The sequence below is a fragment of the Labeo rohita genome, chromosome 3, assembly GCF_022985175.1.
Source record: "Labeo rohita strain BAU-BD-2019 chromosome 3, IGBB_LRoh.1.0, whole genome shotgun sequence".
Classification (NCBI taxonomy): Eukaryota; Metazoa; Chordata; class Actinopteri; order Cypriniformes; family Cyprinidae; genus Labeo; species Labeo rohita.
The window spans coordinates 53,716,862-53,744,117 of record NC_066871.1 but is presented as its reverse complement, the minus strand read 5'-3'; the positions used below and the strand labels follow the sequence as shown (position 1 = coordinate 53,744,117).

Here is a 27,256-nt window from a genome sequence, read left to right as displayed (position 1 = left end):
TCAGACCTTAATTAGCTCGTTCAGGTGTGTTTGAAGCAAAACTCTGCAGGTCTGGAGGTCCACCCCTGCTATAGACGCTCATATACTCCAGCCAATCACCATTTTCTTCTACGAATTGCCCCACGGTTCAGAACATCCACCTGTGCAGGGCTTTCTCACTCATGCCAACCCGGATGATTCAAAGTTATATCAAATAAATGGAGGCCAGGCAATGCTTAACTGAACCAAGAAAACTTTACTCAGTCAGTCTCTTTTCGTAGCAGCACAAAACAGCATACAGCAACTTTTTCTCTTCACAACACACCTAAACAATGTTAAAGTGGCAGCATAACTGAAACTACAACCTTACTCAAAAGTACCATTATCATACCACCATGTGTGACAACAAGCCCTGCTCTCAGTGGTTTGGCTCTTACATGGCTGGTTTTATTTCACTGCGATTCTCAGAATCGACTGATTTATTTATTTATTTATTTATATTTTTTCGCATTATTTCACTAAACTAACACTTTTTTTTTTTTAAATTTAGGGTAAAATTTCAGCTCATTTCTCACTACTAAAAAAATGTACAGTTTCAGATTATACTCCCTTTACAGATGCTTTTCTTCATCTTCCTTTTCTTTTCTTTTTTTCTTTTTTTTTCATTCTTCATAATGTTTTTCCATTTAATCAGAACCGGTTTATCTGGATGAGCTGCAGTTTCAAATTTCATTGTCAGTCACAAGGAAGAAAGTTTTATTGCACTGCCTTCATTGCACCAGGTCACTTTCACTTTGGCGATCCAGAAAAATGATCGCAACTTTAACTGAACATGGACCTGCTTATGTTCGTTTTTCTGACTGTAATTCCAGTTTTATCGAATGGTATGTACATTATTTTTCTATCTTCAGTTAATTAAGTTAACTTTAAGAATATATGTTTCTCATGATCTTAAAAATAATCTAAGTACTTGTTTTTGCTACATTGCCAAATGTCCCCACAAGGATAGTAAAACCTGAAATTTTTTGACATTGTGGGGCCTGGCCTGTGAAAAAAAATTATAAAAAATAGTAAATGGTGTTTATCTGAAAATGTAATGATGCAAACATGTTTTCTGTGAGGGCTAGGTTTAGGATTAGGTTTGGGTTAGGGGACAGACAATATCGTTTATTCAGTATAAAATCTAAAGAAGTCTATGGAAAGTCCCCACAATTCAAAAAAACAAACATGAGTGTGTGTGTGTGTGTTTGTGTTTCTAATCGTAATGCAGATTTTGGTGATTTCTGCTCCTTGCAGTTCTAATAATCTGCAAATACGTGAAGCCGGTATTACATTTGTTGTTGTTTACACAGTGTAGTCTTCCGTATATTTAAATCTGTTATTTAAGTGAACATGATTTTAACTGAATTGGAAGCCGTAGTGCGATTTTAACCGAGGCCTCCTCAAATCACCCAGTTCATTTGTCCAGTACTTCCTTTAGAGATGTTTTTGATTTTTTGATAGTGATGTTTTTCCAACTTAATCAGAACCAGTTTGTCTTGACTAGTTGCAGTTCCATGGTAAAGTAAAACAGGTTTCAGTATGTCTGGATGCACCAGAATTATCCCTTATAAAACTTAAGTTTGACCAAAGAGATGATGATCTAATTTATCACTAATTTATCATAAGTGAACATGGACCTGCTTATGTTTAGATTTGTGGTTTTTCACTTTAATCTAATGCTGGAGAAAACAACAAAATGAAAAGGCACAAATGTGTATTTCATTTTGCAACTAAAATTTGAATTAAGAATTCTATACTGTGGATGAGCTGAAGCAAATAGTTAAAGAAAAGCAGTTCTGAAATGCTTCCCATGATGCACCTCTTGGAATCTAGACAAAATCAAGCTTAAATACAAGATGTTTAGATTTGATTAACTTTGGTTTGGTAGCATTCGTGTCAGTTATTGTCATGTTAAGGTGTGTCAGTCTGTGTTGCACTTTGACATTTTTTTATCAGGTCATATTTCCTGGTTACCTGATTTGACCCAGCGTTTACAACCTGGTTGTTTTTTCTATAACAAAGAAAGTGAAAGAATTTCTGTCAATGATTCATAAACACTGTTTGCTTGTAAAGTAAAAGCAATGAACTGTTCAAACTGAATTTGACACAGTCCTCCTCTGCTGAGGAGGTTAAGAACAAATTAATTTGCATATGAACATGAATAATCCACAAAATTATTAGTGATAAAAACTCATTGTTTGAGATAATAGATGACAGAGGAGTAATCAAGAGCAGTGGCTAGACTATACTACTTTGGTTTACTGCTTTATATACGGTTTTATAGTGTAACAATAATCAAAATAATCAAATCTAAGAGAAAAAGAAGAAAAATACATAGCTACTTCTTTGATAATATTTTATAATTATTCAGCTTTAGAATGAGAATGATATCAAGAATGATGTCAACATCAATAAATAACCATCAACAATTGATCATAGTTTCTCCTGGTGTTTCTTGCCATACCATACTTGTAAATACAAAGTTGCAGCAGACAGAGAAAAGTTAATTTTCAAAAGTCAAGGGTCAAGAGCTCAAAAAAGCTAAACACTACTCACTGCATTGGTAAGTTTATATATATATATATATATATATATATATACAGTGTTGGGGAGTAACTAGTTACATGTAACGGAATTACATAATTTAGGAATTACATAGTAATTAGTTACAGTTACTGAGAAAAAATATGTAATTAAATTACAGTTACTTTTGAAAAATTACAGTGATTACAAAGGGGATTACAATTTTTTCACACCCCCACTTACAGATTCAATTGACTTCTTTTAAATTGCATTGACTGCTCTAAAATGAGACACCAATGTTTCAGGAGTTTAGGACACAGAATAGGACACATGATTATTCCATAACTCTTTTATTTCCTATTTGGGTTTATGCATAAACTTTATTTTTTAAGATTGTTTTTTCCAAGGCATTGTTAGATGTTAGATGTTGATTTCAAACCCAGTATCATACCTATTAAACTATTTCTTGTTATGATGTTATTTATGTTATGATCTTATTATGACATATAGCACAACTGCACTCACGGTGACACAAGTTCGATTCCCGTCTCGAGGTCCTTTGCCGATCCCGCTCCCCTCTCTCCTCCCAGCTTTTCTTGTGTAAGAAAAGTGCTATGACTGCACTGTATCCCTAAAATGTCTAATTTGAACTTGCGGTTTGCTAGCAACTGATTTCTTCAAGCTTTGCATTCAAATATTTCTCCTCAAATTAGTGTTTCGTGTCCAATTATTTTGACACTAAACATCGAAATAATCTATCAAGCAGCTGTTTAATAAGTGAGATAATGTACATTCAGGCAGTTGTTATCACAAAATAAAGATGTATATTATCCCTTATTATAATCTTCATTCAAGTGATGAAGGATTTTGAAAGTCTGACAGTATCAGTGTTGAGTGCTACTGTAAGTTTAACTCTGCCTGGTTTAAATGTCTCAAAATGATTAAAAGTTGAAAATATTAGAAATTTAGAAAAGTAATCAAAAAGTAATTAAAAGTAATGTTACATTACTTTAATAAAGTAATTGAAAAGTTACACTACTTATTGCATTTTAAATCAAGTAACTTGTAATCTGTAACCTATTACATTTCCAAAGTAACCTTCCCAACACTGTATATATATATATATATATATATATATATATATATATACAGTATATATATATTTTTTTTTTTCAGTGAATCATCAACATTCAATTCAATTCAATTCAAATTTATTTGTATAGCACCTTTCAAAATACATATCATTGCAAAGCAACTTTACACCAAATTAAGAAAAGAAAAGAAAGATTTGTTAAACCAGAGCTAAAAGATTAATAATGAACATTTGATCAGATATAACTGCAGGAAAAGTTTATGAGATGCATTATTTGAATGCTTGGCTAAAAAGATGAGTCTTTAATCTAGATTTAAACAGAGAGAGTGTGTCTGAACCCCGAACGTTATCAGGAAGGCTGTTCCAGAGTTTGGGTGCCAAATGAGAAAAAGCTCTACCTCCTTTAGTTGACTTTGCTATCCTAGGTACTACCAACACAGGGTTGCTGAAGGATTTTTAAGCTCAAGTTTAAGAGTTTTTAAGACCTGCACAAATAAAATTAATACCATATGAGCAGGGTAAGGCAATGTCTATGGTTAAATATTAAACTGTAAAATTACTGTAAACGACTATAAAAACTGATTTACAGTTCAGATTTTTCACAAAAACAAACAAAAAAATTGTTTATAAAGTGATACACTTCACATTTCAATTCAATATCAATTTAATTATTTAACGCAATTTGTTGAGTCAACTTAAAATAATTTGTAACCTGGCTGCCTTAAAATTTTAAGTTCAGTCAACTCAAAAAAGGTTTATTGAAATGTTAAATTATACTAAGTGACAACTTAGATATTTGAGTTGAATCAACTTCAAATTTTAAGGCAGCTGAGTAACTTACCCATCTGTTAAGTTTAGCAAACACAAATATCTAAGTTGTTACTTACTACAACTTAACATTTCAAGTTGACTAAACTTATTTTAGTTAACTGAACTTAAAATTTTAAGGCAGCAGGGCTGCAAACCGTCTCGATCAGGCTGCTGAAGTCCTTCTTCAGAACCTCGCTTGGTGTCGTTCACCCCCGCGCGCAGGACGATCGCGCAGACGCTCTGCCTCTCCAACGGCTTGTGAATCTGCTTTTTCACGGCCTCCAGAAAGTGTCCTCACCTGCACTCAAAGGTGGACACAAATTTGCCATTAAAGCAAGTAACAGTGAGTAAACAATGGTAATGTGTGTAAATAGTGTGTAAACAATGCAAGCAAGATTAGCGGCAACCACGCTGGTGCTGCTAACGGGCTATAAGATAGCAGACTCGGGAAATTAAAACAAAACTAGTGATAACAAGGCAATCCGGATGTTTTAGTTGTAAAATACAACAGGTGGTATATTCACACGTTATAAGAAACAAATATGATGCTGTATAAAATTTATTTTAGATTGAAAAATAGACTATAAGAATCTTCAGCCACAGGCAGGGGTGGGACTTTATTTGGATAGGCACACCATGCGGCCAATCACATGGGAGGAAAGACTAGGATCATAATGTGAAAGAAGAAAGGGGGCACATGCACTGAAGATAGAGAGTGTACTGTTACAGGCCAGGGCTGAATTTCCCAAAAGCATCATAAGCTTAAGTACATCGTAGACTAATTGAAACCAATGGAGCTACTACCAACTTACGCTTACAATGCTTTTGGGAAATGCAGCCCAGGTATACAGAGTGACAGAGAGATGTGAGGGAGTCGGGAGAAGGTAGAGAAATTAGAGGAAAACTGAAACAAAGCAGCCAACACACAAACCATTCACAGTTGCTAAATTGGGCTAAAACAGAAGGCTCTGGGTGGTACTAAATGAAGAGCCATTTGGGAGCCATAAGAGCCGGCTCTTCTAAGGAAGCTGTGCCAAAAGAGTCAGACTTCCTATCACTAATGTGGGTACAGATGCCAGGTCCATTTATATTTCTTTAATTGGCTGTAAGTCTCATGTAAGACTCCCTCCCCTGAATTTTCCCATTCCCTGTATCTTCTCTCTTATTGGCTGTAGGTCTATGACTCCTCCCCCTGATTTTTTTTTCTCCTTTAATATATATGTGTTTTTCTGAGTGTAAGGCAGGTTTTGGTGATTTCTGCTCCTTGCAGTTCTCATAATCTGCAAATACGTGAAACTGGTAACACATTTGTTGTTGTTGTTAACACAGCATAGTCTTCCATATATTTAAACGTTATTTAAGTGAACGTGATTTTAACTGAATGGGAAGCTGTAGTGTGATTTTAACCGAGGCCTCCTCTAGAAATACAAATCACCCAGCTCATTTGCCCAGTACTTCCTTTAGAGATGATTTTGATTTTTTTTTTTGATAGTGGTGTTTTTTTGAACTTAATCAGAACCAGTTTGTCTTGAATAGTTGCAGTTTCATGGTAAAGTAAAACAGGTTTCAGCATGTCCGGATGCACCAGAATGATCTCTTATGAAACTTCAGTTTGACTTTGACGAGCCAAAGAGATGATGATAATTTATCATAAATGAACATGGACCTGCTTATGTTTAGATTTGTGGTTGTAATTCTACTAATATCTAATGGTTTGTAACTGTATCTGCTTTCTCATTGGCTGTAGGTCATTGCCAGTGTAATTACTAGTCAAAACACATTTCACACTGCAGGACTATGAGTCTCAGACAAGTTCAGATATTTTTACCATGCTAAAAAATCTCATGCATTGGTGACAAATCAGATTGTGTCCTTGATAACTCACACTATGCGATTGTCGCGTGAATGAATGAGCACTGATTTGCCTCTGATTTCAGGCATTTGTTGGCAATTTCCGCACAACTGTTTGTGAGTGAAAAGTAGGGCTAAAATCATGCAAAGTGAACCCGGCATTATGTAAAAGCACATAGAATTTTACTTGGAATTGTTTGTTACTTTTACAAAGATTGTTTAGGTAAATATTAAAGTCATGATCCCTTTGATCATACACTTGGGCATCATCTGGAGTTCATTTTCTACTCAAAATGACCCATTCATACTCAAACACTGTTCACTGATTGTTACTGTCATTGTGTATCATGTGCCAAATATTGAGGTCTCTGTGTTCAATTGGTTAATACAATGAGTCAACAAATTACCTTACAAAGTATTAGAAGCTGTTTACTTGCTTATGCATATATTTGGAAGTGAACCACATGCTTTAATGGCATTTTTTAGGTGCTGTGTAATGGAGTAATGGTTTCAAACCACTGAGTGAAATGTACTTCAGGGTAAATTCTAAATAATTAAGTAGAAATTACTGATGAAACTCTTATTTTCTTATTTCCTTTGGTAATTTTACATAACTTAGTTAAGTACATTTGACGAAATTCAAAACTTAAATTTAGCTTTAAAATATGCATTAAAAGTATGCATAAAATTAAGTAAATTTTACTTTTTTTTCAGTGTGAAATAGAGTGGACCTCAAAGCTTACTCTCAAACTAAAGAGATAGAATAGGGATGCACATTTTGACAGTCATTATTGGTTTTTGACTACAAATCAAGCTGTATTTCACTTTTCTCTTTCCCTTTCTGTGTGGACAATATTGTTTTCAGGATTGACTGTGCACGGTCCCTCTGGTCCTCTGGTTGCTCCTCTGGGATCTTCAGTGGTTTTGCCCTGTTCTGTTGATCAACTTTTATCAGTGAAGGATCTGGAGGTGGAATGGAGAAGAACAGACTCAGACACTTTAGTTCATCTGTATCAAGATGGTGAGACTCAAACAGGGGTCCAGCAGGAGGATTATCAGGATAGAGCTCATTTCTTTACTGAGGAGATTCAAAGTGGAAACTTCTCCCTCCGGCTGGACAATCTGAGAGCTGAAGATGAGGGACGATATACATGTACAGTTCAGAATCAGGAAGAGACTGGAGAAACTGTGGTTGAAATTAAAGTTGATGGTGTCGGTGAGTATTAAACACATGAGTTCCTTCATTTTCACTATGATTTTACTGAAATTAATTACTGAATGTTTGTTCTTTCAGAGCATTTGAGAGTTTCAGGATCGAGTCGCTCCATATCTGCATCTGCAGGTGAAGACGTCACTCTGAAGTGCTCTGTAGACTCTCACATCACACTTGAAGACATTGAAGAGGTTTCATGGATGAAAACAGATGAAGATGAAGATATCATGGTTCTGCTCTACCAAAACAATGAGGCTTTACCAGAGGCATCAGATGAGCGATACAGAGACAGAGTTGAGTTCTTCACTGATGAAATCCCCAAAGGAAACTTCTCTCTCAGACTGAAGAGTGTCAGAACTGAGGATAAAGGAGTTTACATGTGTGAGGTGTCTGCAGGAGGACTTTCAGCCAATACAACTGTAGAACTGGAGAGACTGGGTGAGTCATAAAAAAATGCATGAGTGTAATTTAGTTATTCATTGATGTCCAGCTGCATAAAAAGTTTAAGATTAAAAATTGACAGCAAAGTGATTTTGATTCATTCCAATGTATACAACTGACAATTTGGTTTAAAAAATGCAAAGTGACACTTCCTCTGAGATCAGATGACTTCACCAGCAGCAGAACACAGCTGATAGCAGCACACACACACACACACGTTTGTTTTTGTGAATTGTGGGGACTTTCCATAGACTTCTATAGATTTTATACTGACCAAACGATATTGTGTATCCCCTAACCCAACCCTAACCCTAAACCTAGCCCTCACAGAAAACATGTTTGCATCGTCACACTTTCAGATAAACATCATTTACTATTTTTAATCATTTTTTAACATTGTGGAGACCGCAGGCCGGTCCCCACAATGTCAAAAATTTCAGGTTTTACTATCCTTGTGGGGACATTTGGTCCCCACAATGTAGCAAAAAGAAATACACACACACACACACACACACAGACAGAGTTTAGGGCAGTGATCTTCATGAGAGACACATACTATCTTTAGCTTGAGTCACCCACAAAGCACATTGTAATCCCTTATTTCATTTATTTATTCACACTTAACTGTGTGTATAATAAACATTATTTATTTATATATTTATTTGCAATTAAGTTAATAATGTTTCACAGTTAAGTGTGTAATTCATCAGATAATAATATCCAAAAGACCAAGGAATCATTCGTGATCAGGATGTTAAAATAAACAAAAAAACTCACCTTTTAGTCACCGACAACACCTCTGCTCTGACCAAAAGCCACTGGACAAAAAATCAGGTCCCAGCTGGGTTCGTCACTTTTTGAGGTCCCCCTGAAACATTTCCGTTGTGGTTCATGCTATTTGCAGTGCGTTTCTGTGTTTGGTTGTGTTGTGAGAATTTGCAGCGCCTGTGTTGTCAAACTGATTAACATGTTTTCTTAATTTGTTGTCGTTTTTTCTATTTGCATGGGTTTTCTTAAGTTGCAGTGCGTTGAGCTTTCTCGGCCACCGTACACAAGAGATGTGAGATCGCTCGTGACAGGATAGACAAGTGAATCAACTTACTACTTGGCATTTAACTTCACATTCAAAATACACTAAAACTACCAAAACACTTCTCTCATGTCTCAAATCAAACCATTCTTCCAAAACAGTAACACAGGTTCCCCTTCGGGAACTCGAGCTGCGTCCGAAAACGCTAGGGGACGCCTCCAGCGTGACCACGCTCTGAAACACGTGTGCAAACAGTCCAATGGAGAAGTGAGACGTCACAGGCGGGGTGACGTAGAGACCAGGAAGCTTAAAGCACGTGCGGTGCATGCAGCCGGCAGCTTCTGTCTTTCAGCAAGCGCTCTGTGTGTGTGTGTCACTCTGTTTTTTGTGCTAGTTCGCACAGCTTTTATTTGAGAGTGTCACAATGTCCTACAAAGCATTCTTACAAATATAAGCAGCGGCATTTAGACTGTGTGTTCCTCTCTGCCTGCGCTATTTCGGGTGGCGATACACACAATCTATTTGTTGTCTGTCTGGGAGCGAAGCATGGGAGTCAGTTCTCGAGGGAGCTGACTGCCCGCGTTTGCGTTCCCCGCGCTCAGCTCCCGCTTCTGCTGAGGCAGGGCGGCGGCCGTGATCGTGGGGATCGCATATAGATCTATGGACGGGTTAGAGACGGGTCCGCTCTATCTCTGTCTTTTTTCTCTAGATCTAGCGCTCTCTCTCTGGGTCGGAAGCCCGCGCTGCCGTTCTTGCCCCCTTTGAGTGAGAGCTCGCGGCGAAGCAGGCTGTGTCAGCTCCCAAGGGGGCTGACTGCCCGCACTCTCGGTGCGCACGCTTCGTTCCCGGAGGACTCTCTTCGAGGAGGGAGCCCTCGTGAACTTCCCCGCGGCTCGGGTCCCGCTTTGCCGAGGCAGAGCGGCGACTGTGGCCGTGGGGATCGCACATAGATCTACAGACGGGTTAGAGACGGGTCCGCCCTATCTCTGCCTTTCTCTCTAGATCTAGCGCTCTCTTTCTGGGTTCGGAAGCCCGCGCTGCAGTTCTTCCCCCTCTGAGTGAGAGCACGTGCTGCTGCGGCTGTCTTTCTCTGAGGAGATTGATGCTGTCCGCATATGAGCTGACTGCATATTAGATCGCTCGTTTCTACCTGCCCTCGCTTCTAAAAAATAAATAAATTCAGGAACGGGGATTCAAGCGATTTATGTGTGGTTGTTCTGGAGCTGAGCATGTACAGTCTGCCCTTGAGGGGGCGGGCTGTATTCATTCATAAATGTGTTCATTCAAAAAAAAAAAAAAAAAAAAAAAAAAACAAACGACGTGCATTTTGAATGTTTAGCTCTTCTCCCATTGTCATTTAATTCTGAGGAATTAAATTTATTGCACTCTCACCCTGTACTTTCGCTAAGTGTGTGGACGCTGCTGTGGCTTAGCTTAAAAAAAAAAGTGGCTCCCAGGGCATCTGCATACTGATCCTTATTGACATTTTTGTCGGTATGGGCAGTTCGGCATCGAGATGTCGTCCTCACCCATATGAAAGAACTGGGGTTGTGACTGAACGCAGAGAAAAGTGTGCTTTCTCCATTACAGAGAACCACTTATCTAGGCATGGTGTGGAATCGACCACGATGCAGGCATGTATATTTTCTGCTCGGATCAAGTCATCCTCGCGGCAGTCAAGAGAGTGAAAATAGGCACTCACTGTGAAGCAGTTTCATAACTGCTGGGTCTGATGGCAGCTGAGTCCAACGTGATACCTTTTGGCCTGCTGTTCATGAGACCCCTGCAGTGGTGTCTCAAGACCAAGGGGGTTCTCCCTGAGGGGAAACCTGCTTTGCATGATCAAGGTCACGCGGCGATGCCTACGTGCCTTGGACATGTGGAGGAGACCTTGGTTCTTGTATCAGGGCCCGGTGCTGGGAGCTCCTTGTTGCCGCGCATGCTAGCAACGGATGCGTCCCTCACCGGTTGGGGAGTGGTCATGAGTGGCCGCCCCGCCCATGGTCTGTGGAGCGGTCACCATCCAGTTTGGCACTTCAGTTGCCTGGAGATGCTGGCCGCGTTTCAGGTACTGAAACGCTTCACCCAGACCTATGAGACTATGGTCCTGACTCCTATGGCCCAGGACCTCTGAGGGCAGGCCCTACTGGGGAAGGGCGTGGTCCACCGCATTCTTCGGTGCCCGTCTCTCCTCTGTGCCCTCAGGAGATTAGCCTGCCAACCCTGCCGGTGCTTCAGGGCGCAGCGGTCTCCAGCGAGCCCACACCTCAGTCTTCCGCCCGGAAACGTAGCGGAGCTGGGGAGCTCGCCACCCCTGCGGGGGTCTCTACAGCAGCTAGTTCGGCTGTCTCCTGCCGGTCATCCGTTACAGGACACCGAACTAGCAGCTTAAACAATACCAGAGGCCAGTCTCGAGAGACTGGTTCCCTTAATAGATTATTTGGCAGCGTGGAAACTACTGCCAAATGTGTCTGCATGGGTCCTGCGCACTGTAGAGCGAGGTTATCGCATCCAATTCGGCGCACCGCCGCCTTTCAACGGGGTCTTTCCCACTGTGGTGAGCCCCAAGCAGGGTCTGCTAATGGAACAGGAAGTAGAAACTCTGTTGAGGAAGGAGGCCATCGAGGTGGTCCCTCCTCAAGACGGGGAGTCCGGGTTCTACAGCCGGTACTTCATTGTTCCGAAGAAGGATGGGGGCCTGTGTCCCATTTTAGATCTGAGACTACTGAATCGTTCAGTTATAAGGTTGAAGTTCAAAATGCTGACTATCAATCAAGTGGTGTCACAAATCAGGTCTGAGGACTGGTTTGTGACGATAGATCTAAAAGACGCTTACTTCCATCCTTCCTCAACACAGGAAGTTCCTGAGGTTTGCTTTAAGGGGCGAAGCATACCAATATCGGGTTCTTCCGTTCGGCCTAGCACTCTCCCCCCGCACTTTCACGAAGTGTGTGGATGCTGCTCTGGCTCCGCTGCGACTCTGGGGCATCCGCACACTCAATTACATCGACGATTGGTTGATTCTGGCTCAAACGGAGCACATGGCGGTTCAACATCGAGATGTTGTTCTCGCTCATTTGAAAGAGCTGGGGTTGAGACTGAACGCTAAGAAGAGTGTGCTGTCTCCATTACAGAGAACCACTTATCTAGGCAAGCTGTGGGATTCGACCACGATGCAGGCACGTTTGTCACCTGCTCGGATCGAGTCAATCCTCACTGCAGTCACGAGAGTGACAGAAGGCCGGTCACTCACTGTAAAGCAGTTCCAGCGACTGCTGGGTCTGATGGCAGCTGCGTCCAACGTGATACCTTTTGGCCTGCTGTACATGAGACCCCTACAGTGGTGGCTCAGGACCAAGGGGTTCTCCCAGAGGGGAAACCCATTCCGCATGATCAAGGTCACGCGGCAATGCCTACGTGCCTTAGACATGTGGAAGAAGCCTTGGTTCCTGTTTCAGGGCCCGGTGTTAGGAGCTCCTTGTCGCCGCGTACGCTAGCGACGGATGCGTCTCTCACCGGTTTGGGTGCAGTCATGAGTGGCCACCCCGCCCGCGGTCTGTGGAGCAGTCGCCATCTCACTTGGCACATCAACTGCCTGGAGATGCTGGCCGTGTTTCGAGCGTTGAATCACTTTCTCCCGGACCTAATAGGCCACCATGTGTTGGTTCGCACCATCAACACAGCGGTGGTCTATTACTTCAACCACCAGGGAGGTCTGCGTTCGCACCCCTTATACAGCTGGCGCACCAGATCCTTGTGTGGTCCCAGGACAAACTCCTCTCTCTGAGAGCGGTTCATGTTCCTGGGCATCTCAGTATGGGAGCAGACATCCTGTCGAGGCAGGGGCTGAGGCCCGGGGAATGGATGCTTCACCCCGAGGTGGTGAAGCAGATTTGGAGAGTTTTTGGCCAAGCTCAGGTGGACCTCTTCGCGACTCAGGAGAATGCGCAATGTCCCCACTGGTTCTCTCTGACTCATCCAGCTCCACTGGGGCTGGATGCCATGGTACAGACATGGTCGAGGCTTCGTCTGTATGCCTTTCCCCTGATCGCTCTGCTCCCGGGAGTTCTGGAGAGGGTGTGCCGGGATGGGGACCGTCTTCTTTTAGTAGCCCAGTACTGGCCGGCCCGAGCATGGTTCTCGGAACTGTTTCCTCCTCGACGGCTCTCCCTGGGAGATTCCCGTCAGGAGGGATCTCCTCTCGCAAGCGGGAGGCACCATCTTTCACCCTCGCCCGGAGTTGTGGAAGTTATGGGTGTGGCCTCTGAGGGGGCACACCTCGTAGCCTCCGGTCTCTCAACCGAGGTTGTTGAGACCATCCTCCAATCCAGAGCTCCCTCCACAAGGAAACTGTAGACCCTGAAGTGGAAACTTTTCACTTCATGGTGTGGAGACCACCAGCAAGACCCAGTTAACTGCCCAGTTGGTACAGTGCTGGAGTTTCTGCAGGATCGGTTCTCTGCAGGGTTAGCCCACTCCACCCTGAAGGTATACGTGGCGGCTATTGCAGCCTACCACACCATTCTGGGTGGTCCCTCAGTGGGTAGGAACCCCCTGGTTACAGGTTTTCTCCACGGTACGCTGAGGCTAAGGCCTCTGACCAGGCGTAGCTTTGCTGTGTGGTGATTTGGTTGCTATTCCATAACTTTGAGTCCTCTGTTCCCCCCCCTCTTTTTGGGGGTCAAGGCTCACTCTTCTCGAAGTATGGCCTTCTCGTCAGGAGTTCCCTCTCTGACATTTCGACGCTGCGGGTTGTTCCATGCCTCTCACTTTCATGAGATTCTCTGTCTTATTTATGCCACTCTGGGCTCCTTTTTTCTCTCGTCCTAGCTGTGCTCTTCCACACTAGGCAGGGATTTGAAAGTCTGGCAGCGTGGGCATATCGTTCCCCTAGCGTTTTCGGACGCAACTCGAGTTCCCGAAGGGGAACGTCCAGGTTACGTATGTAACCATGGTTCCCCGAGGGAACGAGACGCTGCGTCTCGAGCCATACTTCCGGCATCCCTGCAGCGCTTGCTTCTCTATTTAGAAGCTGCCGGCTGCATGCACCGCACATGCTTTAAGCTCTCTGGTCTCTACGTCACCCCGCCTGTGACGTCTCGCTTCTCCATTGGACTGTTTGCACACGTGTTTCAGAGCGTGGTCACGCTGGAGGCGTCCCCTAGCGTTTTCGGACGCAGCGTCTCGTTCCCTCGGGGAACCATGGTTACATACGTAACCTGGGACGTTTTCACCCAACAAAAAAACACAGTTCATCACTTACTAAACACAAACCTAATAAACACTAACAACAGGCAGCATTATACAGAGTTTTCTTTTGTAAAATACCTTCTTATTTGGTCGTGTTTGTGTATAAGTGAGAAAAGAATCATTTGAAAGATGCGGTTATTGGATGTATTTTGTGCCAAACCAATGATAAATAATTCACAGTTTAGCCACACATAGACTGCTGTTGTGATCACTGTATGAAGAAAAGTCACAAAAAGTGACCCAAGTATTGAGAAATTAGCGATTGAATGGAAAAAAAAAAAAAAAAAAACTGTAAAAGCTGAACACTTGGGTAAATGTTCTGTTGCAATGCATAAGCTGTGGTTGATCTGACTGTTTTGATAGTATTTCATTTTTTAAGCTTAGAATATATTTCAGTGCAGTATTACTGTAGAAATGTTGGAAATCACTAGAGTGATTTCCCGACAGGTTTATGCGCGCACACACTCAAAGCGCGCTCACAGAACACCTCTCAGTCAGTGTGTGAATGCCGAGTTCTCTTTAGCTTCTAATATGTTCTGTTATTGCTACACATATGCTCGTCTTAGAGACTGTTCATGTAAATAAAGTCGGTTCTGTCTTAAGTAAACCTGAACAGTTGTGAGAAATACTGATGCGTCAAAATATTTGATATGTGCGTCAGATCTTAAAGCGACAGCAGCGTAAACCTGCAGCCGCCAACCGCGTCATAAATATTAATCAAACAACAAAAGACAAAGAGAAAATCACTCACTTTTCCTGACTGAATCACTTATTAACTTTAGTAAGAATCATATTTAACATACACAATGAAGATTTTGCAGTGTTTTATTTTAACATTTACTATCTTTAAAAATATTATTTAATTTGTATTTTTGATTAATATATTTGTTTATCATTTTGTTTGTAAGTAATTAGCCTTTTTCACGGTGTGCGTTCGGAACCCGGAAGCGTCGAATAGTTGTAAAATAATTTCCGCTGTAGCCTGTAGTCACGTGTGAGACACGGAAATGAGAGGTTTTTGGTGGTGTGAATAAAACAGAAGGCGATACCGCAGTTCTACAAAGAAGTGTCAGCTCATTTGTCCATACGCATCTACATGGTGTCAGAAGTGAGCCTGTACTGACGATGGCACAAGGACTTCGCAGGATTGACCCCCTCATCTTTGACGAGAATATTGTGGACAACTGGACAAAGTTTAAGCGTGAGTGGCACATATACAGCAACGCCGGTCTTTCAGCAGCAACTAAAAAAGTGCAAGCGTACACTTTTCTCAACTTTGCCGGTCCTGATGCCCAAGATAAATATGACACTTTCACTTTCAAGGAGGGGGAAGATCCGGAGGATTCAGAGGTACTGGTAAAGAGGTTTGAGGAAATTTGCCTGACTGTAAAGAATGTAATTATGGACAGACATGTGTTTAGTACAACGAATCAGAAGCCGCATGAAATAATCCAATCGTATGTTGTCACGTTAAAAACACTAGCCAGAAAATGTGAGTTTGTCATGCTGCATGACGAACTGATAAGAGATCAATTAGTATGCGGCATTCAAAATGACAATATCCGCACACAGCTGCTAAAAGAAAAAAATCTAACTCTAAACTCAGCTATTGAAATATGCATGCTACATGAGCAGTCTGAAAAGGGAAACATAGAAATTAAAAAAAGTTGCAGGTACCAAAGAACTAAAGTAGGAAAGCGAAGTTTGTGCTGTGCAGTATCCTGTAGCGTCTGCTTAGGATCATCGATGATCGTTTAGGCTTGATGTTGTAGAGAACCTTTTAGCCTTTTGACATTTGCATATAAATTACAGACATGGCCTCACGTTCTACATTTATATGGGTGTTTAATGGTCTATGGTTCCCTCCTCACTATCACGAAGATGCTAAACAGATCAGCTCTTGTCTCCCCATTAGACTTAAAAGGCATTCCATGAGGGAGGCAATCACCAGCACCAAGCACCTCAGATCCTTGGTGGCTGGCAGACTGTTCCCAATACACATAACACACACACATAGAAACCTTTTTCTTTATTGGCAATGAAAGACAAAATAATCGAAGAACTGAACAAAATGACCAAACTGGGAGTCATTAAGCCAGTTCAGGAGCCCACTGAGTGGGTTTCTTCTATGGTGGCTGCATGCAAAAAAGATGGTGCCGTAAGACTGTGTATTGACCCTGTCCACCTCAACAAAGCTCTCCTCAGACCGCATCATCCTATGAAAACAATAGAACAGATAGTCGCTGACAAGCCAGGAGCCAAGGTGTTCAGCATCCTTGATGCAAAGTGTGGATTCTGGCAGGTTCCACATAGTGATGAGTCATCGAGGCTGACCACCTTCATGACCCCGGTGGGCCGATATGCCTTCCTCCGAATGCCCTATGGAATATCCACAGGAAGTGGTCTTCCAAAGGTGGAATGGAGCTAGCAGGAGCACCACATGGCAGCGTTCACCAGACTTAAAGAACTCCTTACAAGTCCTCCCATACTACAGTCTTTGATGTCCACCAACCAGTGGTGGTGCAGATGCCTCTCAGCACGGCCTGGGTGCTGTCTGTCTCCAGGACAACAAACCAGTGGCATTTGCCTTACTTTGCCACCCATGGAGCTCCTCAGCAGCTAATGACTGATAACGCAACATATTTCACAAGCAGGGAGTTTCAAGAATTTGCCTACACATGGGACTTCTGCCATGTCACCAGCAGCCCCCACTACCCTCAACTAAATGGGCTAGCTGAGAGAGCTGTACACTCAGTCAAACACCTGCTAGAAAAATGTGCATGTGATGGAACAGATGTATATGCAGCACTGCTCAATCTACGTAACATACCAAGAGATGGGCTGCCCTCACCAGCCCAGTGCTTGCTTTCTCGGCGCACCAAGACCATTATTCCCATGACCAAAGCCATGTATGTGCCAAAAGTGGAAACGCGGATTCAGGCAGCTCTAACACGGACCAGACAGAGAGAAAAGGCACATTATGACAGGTCAGCCAGACATTTGACCTCACTGCAGGCAGGGCAGACAGTGAGAATACAGACAGACAGGGGATATGACAGATTGGGAACAGTGATACAGCCAAACAGCTACCAGGTCCAGGCCGGAGATGCCACATATGTAAGAAACAGGCGCCACCTCCTACATACACCTGAACAATACACCGCACCTTCAACAACAGAGGTCCCACTTAACACCAACAGTGACCCTCTGCCAGAGCCCCAGCCTAATGTTGACCAGCCGCAGACAGAAGAGGTGCAGGAACCACCTGTGGTTGTCACCCGCTCAGGACGAATATCAAAACCCAACATCCTATACAAAGACTACACTACATAAGCTCAGACTCTTCATAACATTCCCATTGCAGCAGTCCTGTTCTTTGTGACTGTAAAAAAAATAATAATAATAAAAAAAAATAATGTCGCATTACGTTTTTGGTATGCATGTCAGGTTTTATGCTGTCTGCTAGTCTTACTGTTCTTGTGCACTTGCGTAGCATACAAAGCTAAGTGTTAGCTATGTTATATATTAATAATTAAAACCTTTTTTGTTGTTGTTGTTGTTGATTCAACTTCAGTTTCATTTTATGTTATATATGCTCAGGTATCCTCTCCTTAATAAGGGGGATGTAGATTATATTGATGATTGTTTGCTACCCCCTGTGTGGTCTATAAGATGTGACGTCTTATGAGGCCCTGGGGAGGTCATGTGTGAGACACAGAAATGAGAGGTTGTTGGTGGTGTGAATAAAGAAGCGATACCGCAGTTCTACAAAGAAGTGTCAGCTCATTTGTCCATATGCATCTACACTGTGTTTAATATGTTTTGATGAAACATCTATGATGAATTGTTCATTAATAAATCACAACCATCCCGTGCTATGGGCATTGCCATTCATACAGGCTACAGCGAAAGTTAATTTACACAGCTATTCGATGCTTCCGGGTTCCGAACGCAGACCGTGAAAAGGGCTAATAGGCCTACTTGGAGTGTTTAATTGCCTTCACAAAGCTTGAATGTTTTACTTGCATTAGTTGATTAGTTTTTTCTGTATTGAAATTATTACTATTTAAACATGGTGGCAGTTTCTAGCTTCAAAGAAAAATAATTTTTCTAACATCTTTGCAGCAACAGTTTTAATGGGTTCAAAACCACCTTGGGTGTTCATGATTTTCTAGTAATTCAATGGCACATCATCAATTTTTCTTTATATAATGTAATGTATTGTAATTAATGTAACTATAAATGCATTCAAAAATAAAACAGGTGTGAGTTTGCTGTGACTTATGGAAAGTATAGGGAGGGGTTTATACACAGTGTGTGCCATTGTTTGTCCCTCACAGCCTCATTTTCATCCAAGAAAAAAAAGTCATATAAAACCCAAAACACACACAGCCACAATCAAAATTAAAAGAGATTAACCCTTTAATTGTCACCGTCCGCTCAGTGGGAAGTTTACTTCACCATATTACAAATAAATCCTAATCTAATCATGACAAACTATACATCGTCAGAGAGGTCTAAGACTCCTTAATAGATATTTTACCATATTTTGTGTTACAGAGTATGTAGGAAAAGTAATAGATTAATATGTGTCAAGAGTGTAACTTAAAAAATCTACATCATAACGTGAGTTCTGACCTACAAAAGACTTTCTTTGTTGTCTTTTTCCCTATCATGCTTTAAAAATCATATGTCAGTTCAAAACTTAAAATCTCAAAATTCATCATTTGAAAGGCATTTTAAAATCAGACATTGCATTACCACAGAAAATGTACATCAAAATCATATTACAAAATGTTTTCATTCATGAATTATAAAAATGTAAGTCTGGATAGTGCATTTTTATGTCTGTGTTCAACAATCGTAGTGACAGTTAAAGGGTTAAGGTCCCATTCATCAAGATACCCACTCCTTTACCCCCACCCTTGAATTTATTTACTATATCAATGAATAAAGTCAAGTCCCGCCCTATAATTTATCACATTCTAAAACCGGTTTCACTCTGAAATATGTCAGCATAAGTCAGCCATAACTTCTGTCACATGACTTTAAGTTTGCTAAGCAGAGCATGGACACTAATTATGAGATGTCGTACAATCAAAAATCAAATGGCAAGATCCACTAGAGGTTTGCTTTTTTACATTTCAATTGACATTGGATTTTTCTAGTTGAAAAGGTTAAAAACAGGGGTACCCAAACTCAGTCCTGGTCCTTGTTTTAGCTCCAACTTGCCTCAACACACCTGCCAGGGGGTTTCTAGTTTGCCTAGTAAGAGCTTGATTAGCTGGTTCAGGTGTGTCTAATTGGGGCTGGAGCTAAACTCTGTAGTACTCCAGCCCTCCAGGACCGATTTTAGGCACCCCTGGGTTAAAACAATGTTAAGATACTGACAAACAGTAGTGTTTCCTTGGACTCGGACTCGACTTGGACTCGGCCCTTTGGGACTCGGACTTGAGTCCGACTCGGCCCATTTTCGACTCAGACTCGTCTCGGACTCGATTGGTTAAAGACTCGGACTCGACTTGAACTCGACTTAGGTGGACTCGAACCCAACACTAGAAATCACTGTCTTATTCAATTAGGTTTAGTGGAGATTGTTTCTGAGTGAGAAAAGAATTAATGCATTTAATAATGTATTAAATTAAGATCACATTTGTATGTTTTCCTGTAATTGCTTTGTTGATTTAAAAAAAAATATATATATATATATATATATATCAATCAAAAATAGTAAAAAACACTAGCAGTGTTTAAAAGGATGAGCATAAAATCAAACAAGAAGCCCATCAGATGATTTTCTCCTTCAGTATTCCCCTGGCCAAGGTCACGGATGATAAAATATAATGAAATATATCTTGAATGCAGGGTAAACTGTTAATGATGTTTGCAGTGCAATATTTGACCGAAAGAGTTAAACTGATGGTTACTTTCATCAGTCACAGCTCGTTAGCTCTAACATTCTGCTCATTTCAAATCAGACACAGAGATCAAATAGTGCAGTGAAATCATTTATTTGATTTATTTTTGAATGAATTAATTAACATTTATTTGAACTAATCATAGTATTTTAATTAGCTATAAAACAATAGAAAGTTATGGACAATATTTTAGCTGTGTGTTCCTACTTTATCAAACTTTGGGGACAAATTTTTGCAAGGAACATTTACAAGGAACTTGCCCAATAATAACAATAACTGTCTGTGTTTTTCAGGTTTCTCAGTTTTACACATAATAGTGTTGATTCTCTGTATTTCTGCATCTGGATCTGCACTGCTGCTCTTCTGTCTAATCTACTGCAGATCATCTACTAAAGGTACAAATGAAACAGGAGATATTATGATTTGTTGTGATTCAATGGAAAAATCTCATTTTTTCAAAACTTTACACACAAATCAGAGAATTGCAAAATGCTACAAAATGCAAAATGCCTCACGTCTCTTGCAAAATGAAGCAATGCATTCAAAATATCACAAACATCTTAAAAGCAAACATTTGTCTTCTCTTGCAAACACCATAGATATATCATAGTCACACACTCAGTTATTCAAAACCTAAAGCTCTTCTTTCATGAGCTCCTATGTACATTTCTGTACAAGTCAGAAAAAAAAATAACAGAGAGATATTAAAAAATTCACAGTAAACACAAAAGCAAGATTGAAATATTACACAGTACAAAAGAAAAGAAATACATCAACCATGTGTAGTTTGACAGAAACCAAACATAATGTTTAAATAAGTCTTTATTACAAAGCCTAGACTTTTGTGTGTTGCATAGAGAATTGTTTGTTGTGTTTTGCAAAACGTGTTTAATGAAATTGAGTCAAAGGCTGAGAATTAGTGTATGGTTTTGCAGATTTGGTGTGTGGTTCTAGATTTTGTGTGTAAGCAGTTGAAAAAAATTGTAATTACAATCATTAATGTTTACTGAGTGTGTAAGGGCGGTAAATAAAATGTCTGCTGTTGATTTTCCTATATACACACTATAGAAATGTTTACAGTATAGAAAAAGTCAAGTAGTCAAAAGTTTGATAGAGTGATATATGAGTTAGAGTGAAGTTAGATAGAGTTTAATGAGTTAGATTTGTTTGATCTATTATCAGTTATTAATATTTTTACAAATACAACACCAGTATGAGATAAGACATAGGATATAAAAAATTAAAGAAATTTCTAGTAGCAGCTCTTAAAGTATTGGTGAATTTATATAATTGAATCTGGAACATCCTAAAGTTTTCATGTCTGGGTTATGCTTCATTACATGGAGCCCAAATTTACAGCATGCAAATTAGCAGGAAAAAAAATGTGTTGACTAATAATGGAATTACGGATAGTGATCCACCAGGTGATGCAATTCGATACTACAACAGAGTAAGAAAAAAACACAGACACAAACCATTAGTGTTTCTGACTATGTCCCATTAAAGGAGAAGTCCAATTCCACCCCCTTGTCATCCAAGATGTTCATGTCTTTCTGTCTTCAGTCGTGAAGAAATTATGGTTTTTGAGGAAAGCATTTCAGGATTTTTCTCCATATAATGGACTGATATGGTGCCCCGAGTTTGAACTTCCAAAATACAGTTTAAATGCAGCTTCAAAGGCTCAAAAGCGAAATGAGTGGCCATTTTTTCCGGGGAAAAACAAATTTGTGTACTTTTTAAGCACAAAAGCTGGTGTAGCACAGGCTCTGGGATGTGCGTCTACGACGGTACGTACTATTGAATCACATCGAAAGGTCACGCAGAACTACAGACCCTGTGTTTACAAAGCGAATGCGCAAAGACTAAAAAAAGTGCAAGTAAGTCAAACACTGTTTACAAAGAAAAGCTATAACGATGTCGGACGGTTCTGAAGTTGTAGGAGAAAATAAGATGGAGTTTTTCTCCATACTCTATCTTTTTGAGCCGGAGTACACAGACGGTGAACTTAGACGTGATTCATAGTAGTGATGGGAAGTTCGGATCATTTTACCGACTCGGACCTTTGAGTCTCGTTCAGCAAAATGAATGAACCTTTTTTCAAGTCATTTCATTCAGTTTAGCAAAATATAATTAAAATGTTACGTGTTACTTCCCGAACACATCTACTGCTTACACAAACGTTGATCACACTACAAACAAGACAAAACTATAATGCTATAAGAAACAGAAAATATTAATTCATTGTTTACCTGGGTCTTTAGTCTATGATTAGTTCACCTCACCTCTTATCTGACAAGTTTTCAGGTTCGAGTCATTCGTTCATCATGTGACAGCCCCATAAGATGAACGAACGACTCGAAAAACCCAAAGACTTGAAACAGGTGAACTAATTCCAGTACAGAACCTAATAGGATGTTGTGCATGCGTGACTCAACGAATCACTCCCCGAGACGACTCGTTCTTCCTGAGTCACATTAAAGAATCGTTCAAAATGAAAGAGCCTGCGCTACATGAGCTTTTGTGCTTAAAAAGTATACAAATTTTTATTTTTCGAAAAAAATGATCGTTTGGCTAGATAAGACCCTTCTTCCTCGGTTGGGATCGTTTAGAGCCTTTGAAGCTGCATTTAAACTACATTTTGGAAGTTCAAACTTGGGGCACCAGTGAAGTTCATTATATGGAGAAAAATCCTGAAATGTTTTCCTCAAAAACCATAATTTCTTCATGACTGAAGACAGAAAGACATGAACATCTTGGATGACAAGGGGGTGACTACATTATTTGTAAATTGTTGTTCTGGAAGTGAACTTCTACTTTTTATCTGGTCACAAAAAGGCCCCATTTGCACATGTATTTAGGGCGATTAAAACAGTCTAGACAGAGACTGATAGTGGGGTTATTTTGCCTCAACATTTACCTCACAATAGAGATGAAATGTCTTTTCCTTTTCAGGTTTGATTGTGCAAAATTCTAACACTAATGTTCATCTGGGAGGTTCAGTGGTTTTGCCCTGTCATGTTCCTCCAAACTTACTAACTGAAGATCTGAAGGTGGAATGGAGAAAAACAACAAAAAACTCAGATATTTTAGTTAATCTGTATGAAGATGGTGAGATTCAAGGAGAGAAACAACACCAGGATTATAAAGAAAGAGCTCATTTCCTTACTGATCACATTAAACATGGAAACTTCTCCCTCCGTCTGGACAAACTGACAGCTGAAGATGAAGGACAATACACATGTAGAGTTTACAACAAGAGGGACTGTGTGTTTTTAGCCAAGGCAAAACTGGTTCTGAGTAAGTAAACAGATAAAAACAAATCAAACTTGATTCTTAATAGTTAACCGTACAGTACAGGTTTTGAACTGGTTTGATTATTTAGTGTTTTGGTAATGCACCAATATTACATGTTTGAGGCAGGAGAACTCACCCAGCAGGCACTGGACGTCTATATAACGTCAGGTTGACGTTGGACATGATGTCGGACAGACGTTGCATTTTGGTTGAGAATGAAAATTGTGTTGACGTCAGTATTTGACGTCAATTTGACACTGACTTAATGTTGGATTTTGGTTACACAACCTAAAAACAACAAAATATCAACGTCAGCTGACATTGGTATTGGACATCAATTTAACGTTGACATTAGACGTTGAATTTACATTGAATTTTGGTCAGCCGATGTCGCAACCAAAATTTAACCAAATATCAGCATCTTATGACGTTGTGTGCCTGCTGGGCAAGTGTTGTTGGTTTGTCACCTTATTCACAGCTAATTACCATATATGTTCAAAATGTGTGTGTATGTGTGTGTGTGTGTGTGTGTACTTGTTTTTGCTACATTGTGGGGACCCCACAAGGATTGTAAAACCTGAAATTTTTGACACTGTGGGGACCAGCCTGCGGTCTTTCAAACTTTGTCTTTGAAATTTTCAGTCTAAAATATCAAAGCTTACACACAATGTAAGACATTCCTACCAGTGAACACTCATGAGATCAATAACACTATTACAAAAAACAGATACAGATGTATAAATCTGCAATTAACTTTTGGGACAAAAATGATTTCATTTTACCACTGTAAAGTAATCTTGCAGTAGATAAAAAGCACTAAAATGTTCAAATACATAAGAATTGTGTATGAACTTGGTATGTCACAACCACAATACAGTCCAGAAAAAAACAAAAATAAAAATATATAAATAATAATAATAATTTAGCATCCTCTGCACATTTGGTCAAATACAGTGTACAGCACTAGTAGTTTCTTGGTCTATCTCTAGGCAGTCATTTCTCAGTTCTGCAAAAACGCAGTACACATAGGCCTACTGTAAAAAATGGTTACAAATCAAAATCAGTCACACGTTTGAAGCTGTACATGTGCTGCAGTTTACTGTATAGAGTAGTGAAATTTCCATAATCTGATGTGCTGGTACTGTATACTGTAAATGTACTGTATGTGTAAGTATAAATTCCCCTGTTGATTCGTTTAGTTCTCTCCTCTCTCGTTGTTAGGATGCAGAGATTCTGATTGGTGTCTAATGTTTAACATTGTTTAACTCATTGTGAAACTTCTTGAGAAGTGTCTTTGTTTTGAGAACTGAATGAATGGTTCGGGAAAATGTGCCAACTAAAATCAGTTATATTGTGATCAATCGAGAAAACTGCAATACGACTAGATACTTACCTCTGCTATCAGTTTCCGTGATCGGCATCTCCTTATGGATTTCATGTTATTGATTTGCCAGATTTGGCATAAAGGCCTATATCTATGATGAAAGTGGAACGAGCGGTCGGAGAATCGAATCACCAAACAATTACACGATGAATCACAGACATATCCGGGCGAGATTAGATTTCTCAGAGGACCCTGAGTTAGCCGAGAAGCAGTAATCATCTGATTTACGAACAAATGTAAAAACAATTTGCTAATGAAGTGGGCCGCACTTTGTGTTTTTGACTCAAAAAGAACCGGTTCTTAAGAGTCATTTATTAATGAAGCCGACTACACTGTGCGCGCTGCGTGCGCGTGCAACCATCGTGAACAGTTTATTGAAAGACGTGTTTTTGCCATTATTTTGCCTTAACTGTCATCGCTGCTGCTGAAAAGTGGTATATGAAACACTGCTTACATTTATATTTTATTCTGTGATAATTCCGGGGTGGCAGGTGAGGTGGCAAAGCTTTTTTTCTTAGGGTGGCAGTTGCCACCGCGTGCCACCACCGCTTTCCTCAGCTGATATTCAAACTAATGTGTGTTTTTTTTTTTTTTTGCTGAATAATGAATGCTGTATCAGATGCAGGTAATCACGATCGCTCAGTCCATCTCTCTCTCATAATACATAATACTTTGGTTTTGCCACAGTAATACAATAAGCTTTCGATGAAGCAACTCAACATTCCTTCGTTACTAGTTCTAAAGTGACGTTCTGGAATTAGTAACTGAGGCTTTGGCTCAGCTGATCAACTGTCAAACTTTAATGTGAATCCACGGTGGAAGAAAGTAGTTTGCACAAAAAGAGGGCATTTAAAGACACTCCATTATTATTTTGTTTATTTACACACTCATGCCATCGAACTGTTGTATAAATGCAATATCACTGTTACTGAGATGAGTGAAGTGGGCGGATCCAAATGCAAACTTTTATTAGAGGACATCGACAAAGACATGGTCATATAACAGGCAGGGTCAGACATTGGCAGACAGGGATGTGAAGGCAGGACAAAAGAGTATTCCGTTACACAGGCAAGGGTCGATCAACAGCGAACGTAATCCAAAGGGCGAGGAAAAAGAGTAATCCACTAGACAGGTGAGAGTTCATACAAGGGGCAAAACAGAATCCAAAAACAACAAGACCAAGGGTAATCCAAAGCAGGCGAGAATGAGGACACTGAGTGTGATTTGGGGTGTGGTGCAACAGTCAGTGAAATTGAGTGTTAAAGCGACCTCTGGTGGTGAGCGGACTGGGATTCAGGAACAGACTCCTGACAATCACACTCGTAGACTTGAGATATGGCTGTATATCGGCACGCTGTGATTAACTACAGCCAAATCATAGCCGTGCCGATATACCGCCATATCTCAAGTCTACCAGTGTGATAGTGCTCATATAATTAATAGGTAATTAATTAATTGCACGTTTTGAATGATTGACTAGCTGTTATGCAAGTCAGGTGTGGTTTGAATTTTGTACTAACAGATTTTTTTTTTCTTTTTCTTTTGTATCAGTTTTTCCACATTAAAATGTTTCTGTTCCTTCATAGAGATCCTAATGAGTGGTAAATTCATTTCACTGGGAGATTCAGTGGATTTGCCCTGTCAGGTCGACAAAAGCTTGTTAGAGAACAATCTGAAGGTGGAGTGGAGAAGAGCAGACTCAGAGACTCTGGTTCATCTGTATGAAGATGGCAAGAGTCAAACAGACAAACAACACAAGGATTATCACAAAAGAGCTCATTTCTTAAAGAAGAAGATTAAAGATGGAAACTTCTCCCTCCATCTGAAAAAACTGAGAGCTGGAGATAAAGGGATTTACACATGTAAAGTTTATAAGGACCAGGATTGTGTGCATACAGTCAATAAAGAGTTGAAACTAGGTAAGTGTAAAATAATAATAATAATAATAATAATAATAATAAAAGAAAAGAAATTGCTGCTGTTGTTGCCCTGAACAATATATGATTTGAATTAAGCAGCATAGATACAATATAAATAGTATTTCCAGATTTTTAATAATACTAGTTTGATGCATTTAAGTGATAAATATAGTTGTCTGGGCTGGTCATGTATTATTAATTATATACATAAATTATTATTTTGAATGAGCACAAGCTACATCTGAACATGTTTTTATATGCTTTATCAGCTGGGTTTGTACATATGAGTGTGTAAGTCAATTAATGTAAACAAAAAAAAAAAAAAATATTGAAATTTGTAGAAGGATTGATTGTTCAGCACAACATCTGATCTCAGTCTGTTCATTTGCTGTTCAGGGATTTCAGCAGATATCTATGACAATTATAGTTAATACTAGCCATGATGTGTGTCAGCAGCCTGTTTAATTAATGATTAATTACACTGACATTCTTTATCATTTAATTTTTGA

The 27,256-nt window shown here is 40.1% G+C and overlaps 1 protein-coding gene across 1 annotated transcript in view; it reads left to right on the top strand.

Moving 5' to 3' along the window:
• Nucleotides 1–772: 772 nt before the first annotated feature.
• LOC127161907 (butyrophilin-like protein 2) overlaps nt 773–27,256 on the top strand; it is a 151,007-nt gene continuing 124,523 nt past the window's right edge. The window contains exon 1 of the mRNA XM_051104670.1: nt 773–863. Within this exon, the coding sequence (XP_050960627.1) occupies nt 812–863 (52 nt within the window). The 5' untranslated portion in view covers nt 773–811. The remainder of the gene's footprint in view (nt 864–27,256) is intronic.